Genomic DNA, 6,720 nt, shown 5'->3' with positions numbered 1-6,720 from the left:
GAAAGCTTAAGTGTACTCATGAGATAAATGGAGATTTCCTAGACGACCGTGTGTGATCTACAACTTGTTTAAGATGCTGTAAATGTGGACCGCACATTTGATTCTCTTTGGAGGGAATGTATTCCTTGGTCCATTAGTTAATAGTCTCCCCTCCTTCTTCTCGTCTCAGGTGATGTTGACCCAGTGCCCGAGGCAACAGCACGTGGTCGTCGACGATCCTCTCTCCATGGATACCACGACGGCAGTCCACCAATCGCAGCATCCCCAATGGAAGGGGGAGGAGGAGGAGGTCCAAGAGGTCATCGAGGACATAATCGAGGAAGAAGATGAGCAAATGGACAAGTGGACGAGGGAAAACCATTCCGGTCACAGTCATCACAATACCGGAATCCGCGGTCCAGTTGTATCTGGGCTTAAATCGCCTCTTGGTTCAGTCTCCAGCTCGGAATCGATCTGTTCCGGCGAAGTGGCATCCTTGAGCGAGTTCCGTAATGCCACAACGTCCGTCTCGGCCTCCGCACCACTTCTTGCGGCATCGCTCTCCGGCACGGCACTCAACGGCATCTCCATGAACAACAACATTCAGGCTATCCAGGGTTTCCCCAAGAGGAGACGGCACAGGGACCGATCCGAATCCAATTCCGAAGAGGATACGTCTTGCGGAATGCACCTGTCCAACGCAAGCGGCAACAGCGTCCAGGCAACGCAGATCCCGGCACACCGTGCCACATACTTCCGCAAACTGGACAGCCCAAGCGACTCCGGCATTGAGAGCGGCACGGAGAGACTGGAGAAATCTTCCACCTCGACGTCCGTCTGCTCCAGTCCGCGGTCCTCCCTGGAGGACAAGGATGATGTCCTGCAGCAACACAAGGGGTCCATTCCCGCGCAAGTCCCCCCGACGCAGAGAAGCCGCTGTCCGCACATGGACAGACCGTCGGCCGTCGAGGACATGCCCGTCTTGAAGCGAGTCCTCCAGGCACCGCCACTGTACGACACGAATTCGCTAATGGACGAGGCATACAAGCCACACAAGAAGTTCAGGGCCCTCAGGAAGGACAGCGCGGAAGCAGAGGCCCTGGCGAATTCTCCCGTCACAGTGCTGAGCAGTCCAAGCATGGACATGCCGAGGATGAGCGGTATGCGCATTGAATCCGTTGGAGGGCAGAGGTCGGAGAGGTCATCGTACTCCAGTTTGGAGGTTGCGCGAGATCAGGGGAGGTCAGAGATGAGGTTGTCCTCTCCCCCCGTGGTCGTCCTCTCTCCCCCCGCAAACCCAACGCAATCCGCGTCCCCACACAGCATCATCTCCACGCTGAACATCCACCTGCCGCAGATAACAATCCACGCACAACCCATGCGCATAGTTTCCCCGACTGAACAACAACAACAACAACAGCAGCAGTCCCAGCCTGCCACAATCCACCCTGTCCAGTGCAGTCCATCCGCGCAGAACAGGCTCAGTCCGCAGGCGGGCGGATCCGGAGGTCAGTCCAGCAGTGGTGGCAACCCACCCCTGCTTCTCCAGAAGGCCCTGCTCCAGCCTCCAGCGAATCAGCGCAGCCTCCAGTCACACCAACACCAGGCCCTCCTCTCCGCTCTATCGGCGGACACGTCCCCAAGGAGTTCTCCAGTTGCTCCGCTGACGGCCAGCCTTCTCCAGGCTCCAACACTCAATTCCAGTTTGTCCAGCACACATTCCACTCTGGCGAGGTCACTCATGGAGGGACCGAAGATGACCGCGGAGCAGATGAAGAGGACGGACATCATCCACAGCTACATTATGCGAGAGGGAGGGGAAGAGTCCAGTTCGCAGGGCTTGTACTGGTGCGGGAAGACGCAACAAGGTTCGTACCGGTCTGCCAAAGTCTCACCGGACCCTACCGCAGTCATGTCTGGACTGGGTCACGAGATGTCCAATGTGGATGACGGATATAGGTCCGGGAAGGTCGTGGCACAGCAGGGCTATGGCGGGAACACGTCGAGAGGTCAGCAGCAGCAGGGTTGCGTGTCGGGGAAAGAGCAGAGCCCTGGGGTACTAGTCTTCAACGGTTCGTACCACTCGCACAGTTCGTGGAATGGGGAGAAACCGCAGTGTCCCCAGCAGCAACAACAGCAGCAGGCTGCGAGTGTGGACGGTGTTCAGGTCATGACCTACTCCCCGGCGCCATCTCCAGGCAAGCCCGAGCCAAAACAGGGTGGGCAACCTTTGAACCTGTCGAAGAAGACACCACCGCCCAGTCCGGCCACGACGCCAGTTATTTCGGCATCAATCCTGGAAGCGTAAGGTTCCTCCGCGGTATGCAAAATTGACTACAACTGAACTCGGAAGACCTTCTCCGAGCTTTGTGGCCTCCTGAAATCCTCCCTGAAGCAAACCTTCACCTTGCGGAGACACCGAAACCTGGGCCAAAGCGGTCTACCGGACTCCTACCGTGGTATGCTCAGGGGTGGAGAAGCAGGATACCATTCCAGATGCCATCATCATCAGGATATTCTGATGATTAAGCATTGCAGAGCTGCAGGAATTCATTTCTGTGCTCGCTGGACCAAACGCGTCCACGTTTCCAGGGTTATTCCTGGATAAATGTTTATTTTTAAAAAAGAAAAACCCGTAGAGCTACGGCATCACTACTGTGTAGTGCTTGGAAGTTGTAGCAAGTCTGGACACTGGACAGATATACGTGAACTGGACCGGGGGGTTTTTCCGATCATTGGGTGAAAAGAATTGAGGTTTTTTCCGAGGATCAGATCTCCCAGTTTTGCGTTCAAATCAAATGCTGCCGTGTGCCGACTTTGTACGAGTAATGCCAAAGTATTTTCATCAAAAGAACTCTTTATAAAATGAGGAAAACTCTCTCTTGAAGAGAACGGACGGAAAGGGGGCTCACTTATGTCCGTATGAGTGTGTTTGATATGTTTCCCCTGGACAAAACGTCATTCTACAGAGAACCGCCCATCTTTACGGCATGGAGAAAGTCCCCCCCCAAGGAGATTATGCCAACCGGATCAGTTGTACCTTAACTGTCCGGTTCATCTGATGGACCGAGCTGATTTTTTCAACTCTAACCGAAACGTGCCATGGTATATCTCTTGGGGACGTTCCAGTAGCCTAATACGTGTGCCATTGTCCCGCCGGCTCTGGGTGAAATTCCTGTTCCATGCGAATGATTTGTGGTTCTTGGCGTAGAGAGACCGTGAACCGGAAAGGAAGGAAGGAATGAAATAATATAAAAGGTTTCAGTTCATCTTTGGGACTTTCTCGAGAAAGCAAAAGTGACGGAACGACTGTGATTTCTGTTTCGAATTGAAGAAAAAGAAACGAGAGGAGAAACTTCTTAGGAAAATTAAATGTTCCTATTGACTTATCCATACATCATCTCCTTCGTGTGCTAAGTTTTGCGTTGTCAGGAGAGACTTAATGGTACACGGATAGACGCAACCGATCTATATATACAGTCCTTGCGCTCCTTGTACCACAACGCAAAATGTAGAGATAGGAAGGAATCATTTTTGCATTTTTATAATGGCTGTGTTTAATCATCTTTTCCCCCCCCCCCTCCCCCTCTCTCCCCACAACAATTGCAAAAACAAACAAACAACCGGAAACAATGAATTCTTCAACGAGTGTTGGACATGTCTAACGACAACTTGAACTGTTGACGTTGCCACGTCAACAGTTTTGAGTTTACACTCAGCCCAATGGGAATACAAGGGATAGGACACTCTTTTTAACAGTGTTCTTGTGTTTGTGTGTACGGAAATCGTCCTGTGCCGCAAAACTCTTCCGTTGGACGCAAAATTTGAAAGTTGTGCCGGAACCGAACAATTCCTTGTTCTCCTCCCCGCCGTACACCTGGCAACAAACAACCCTGGCGTGTGCAGTCTTTGGATGACCTGAACAAGGCTGTCGTCCAGGGAGACGACGCAAGGTGTGCGCATCTCCGGGGAGAGCTGCTGACCCATCTGAATTCTGGTATACGCAGCCGTGGAGGAAATAATGTCCCTTGAAATCGGCTGGGCAGACATGCGTGTCTTGTCCTTGTGTATTCTTGTTCTCTTGTTTTGGTGGGTTGGTTTGGTGGTTGTTTTGCGTAAGGGCAAGAGGATGGGGGTAGCCCCCTCGTTTGCGTGTATGTTTGGAAATTTCCTTGTTTTGTGTATTCGAATACAAATAATTCACATTATTTTAGCCGTTAGATAAAATGCTCCCTTTTATTAATTTTATGATCTTCCTCTTGTGGAGGAAATATTAAGAAAAAGTATGTAATTGTGTGCGGTTTTTTTTTAAGAAGGACGTTCCATTTTTGCGAACAGTTCAACTTTAAAAAGAAAAAAAAAAAAATGAAAAGAAATCTGATCTCAAATCAATCAAAGGGTATTTTCCGGGGGAAAGAAAGAAACCGTTTTAGACTGTGCCGTAGTGTGCGGTACGGGTCGAATTTAAAAAAAAGGAAACGGTAAACACGATAACGAAATGGTTTTTGAATGTAATGATTTTTTTCTCTCTTCTTCTTCTTTCGTGAAAAAGTATTGCGATTTTTTTTTTTTTTTTTTTTTTAAGTTTTCCAATCGTCAGAAAGAAAAGGGGAATTCAGAGACGAATTTGGGTTTTTCTGTTTAAAACCTTTTGTCGAAATGGCCTTCCATTTTTAATATATATATATATATATATATATATATATATATATATATATATATATATATATATATATATATATATGTGAGCGCCTGTGTGTGTGTGTTTGAATTTGTTGTTTGTTTTCCGTGGCGTTGTTCAAAAAGCTTTTTCCTGAGATAGCTTGAAGGGAAAGGGAAGGGGAGGGTACGTGTCTTGAGTAAGTTTCGTCAGTTTTTCCCCTGACAATTCGGATATTATTCCATTACCTCCTTACCAGCAATTCTTTCTTGAATTAATAGTCTTCATTCTCACAAGAAATTACATTTCATTTAATTTGCAATCCCATACGATGGTTTAAATATTGAAGAGGAAATGTATGTATTACATTGATTTGGTCAACTTAAACGTTGAAAATCACATTGTTTCGGTATAATTTCAATGGAGTTATACCGAACCAATGTCCGTCCGTCCGTCGGTCTGCCTTGATGGGTACATTGGACGGACAGAAATTTTCCCAGGACTTCATTAAATTTATTATTAATGCCTTCCCGATCCAACCTTTTCAATTATTGGAATTATTTTCTTTTTTGTTTGGATTGGGAAGCTTTTTCTCAAATCAGGTGCATACCCGTAGGACTGAACTCAAAAGTCAGACAGAGGTTGAATTGTGTTTTTTTCCTCTTCAAATAATATCTTTGAAAAAAAAACCATTCCATTTTTTTTTCTCGAATCTATTCCCTCTCTTCAATTGTTTCCTTTTGCCTTAAATTAATTGCGATTGGGTCGACTCTTGATTGGAAATAATTGGCTTTAGCGTCACTTAATTTTGAACAATTGTTTGTTTGAAAATTCATCCGTTTTTTATGGAATCAGACAAGATATTTAAGACCATCCGTTATTTAAAGGTTAAGTCCTTAACCTTTTAAGTGACCATCGAAAAGTTAGTTTTGTCGTATTTCCGAGTTCGTTTCTGTTTTTTTTTTTTTTTGCTTTAAAGTAATCTTGTGATCAGCGTTGCATTGTTCCGAAACCATTTGATGGGGGGGTGAGAAAAATTTTTTGTTTTTTAAAAAGGGAGATATCGTTCAAGTTTGTTTCGTTTTTTTTATTTTTAATTTTTTTATCGATTATGAAAATATATGGGCTAGCGTGCAATTGAAGGATTTTTTTTTAAAAAAAAAGTGACAACTGGTTGAAGAGATTTTCTTTTTGAAAGAAAATATATAACCACATATTTGTGAAAAAAGTTGGGGACTTGGGAAGCAGTTAAAACCTAGATTGTTCGGCAAGGGCATTTTTGAAAGATATCGAAACATATATATATATATATATATATATATATATATATATATATATATATATATATATATATATATATATATATATATAAACACATGATGGACTTATACAGTAATAGCATAAGGATAAGTAATGATATTATTGAAACATATTTGCGTATGATGACATATTTTCCCAGTTTTATATGATGAAAAGAAAACCATCTGCAAAACCAACATTTGCAGATATCACTAGCTAGTGTAAACGAAATTATATTGATTTTCGAAAAGTGTCTAACCAATATAATTGTTTCTAACGGTGTGGAGTTCTAAGTTGGCAACGGAGGGAAAGGTTTATCCTCGGCGTGCTTTCGGTACATTCGCCCTAAACCTTACAATTTTTCATCAGGACTGTCCATTTGTCGTGGCGGGCGAATCTTTTGAAATATATATATATATACATAAAACCTTTTTGTCCGCGTTTCCGATTGTATTGAAATCGTTTCGGGTGACTTTCGTTGCCTTTTAAAATGTCTGCCCCAGGTTTATCTGGTTAACGAGCGAGTATGGTTCGTTCCCGCTTGACGAATGTCATTTGTTTTCACTCTTTGTTGTTGTATAGTAAAAAAAAAGAGCGTGGTAGGGCGATTGATTGAATTTTTAAGTGCAATAAACTCTTGTTGATTTGTATAAAATCTCCCCAGCTGTTCCCGCCCCCCCATCCCAAACTTCCTATAGTATTATCAAAATCTGAAATAAGGGATTAACCAGTTGAAGTGTTCGTTTTTGCGCTGGATTTGTTGGAAAGTTTTAAGTGAGATG

At 44.8% G+C, this 6,720-nt stretch overlaps 1 protein-coding gene across 1 annotated transcript in view; it reads left to right on the top strand.

The window, feature by feature from the left end:
* Eip75B (Ecdysone-induced protein 75B) overlaps positions 1 to 4,663 on the top strand; it is a 20,586-nt gene extending 15,923 nt beyond the window's left edge. Inside the window, exon 6 of the mRNA XM_071589598.1 lies at positions 170 to 4,663. Coding sequence (XP_071445699.1) covers positions 170 to 2,287 — 2,118 coding nt within the window. The 3' untranslated portion in view covers positions 2,288 to 4,663. The remainder of the gene's footprint in view (positions 1 to 169) is intronic.
* Positions 4,664 to 6,720: the final 2,057 nt, after the last annotated feature.

This window comes from Hetaerina americana, unplaced genomic scaffold (assembly GCF_022747635.1).
Source record: "Hetaerina americana unplaced genomic scaffold, ioHetAmer1.1.p SCAF_39, whole genome shotgun sequence".
Classification (NCBI taxonomy): Eukaryota; Metazoa; Arthropoda; class Insecta; order Odonata; family Calopterygidae; genus Hetaerina; species Hetaerina americana.
The sequence above is the reverse complement of the archived record's forward strand: the minus strand, read 5'-3'. Positions and strand labels throughout refer to the sequence as shown.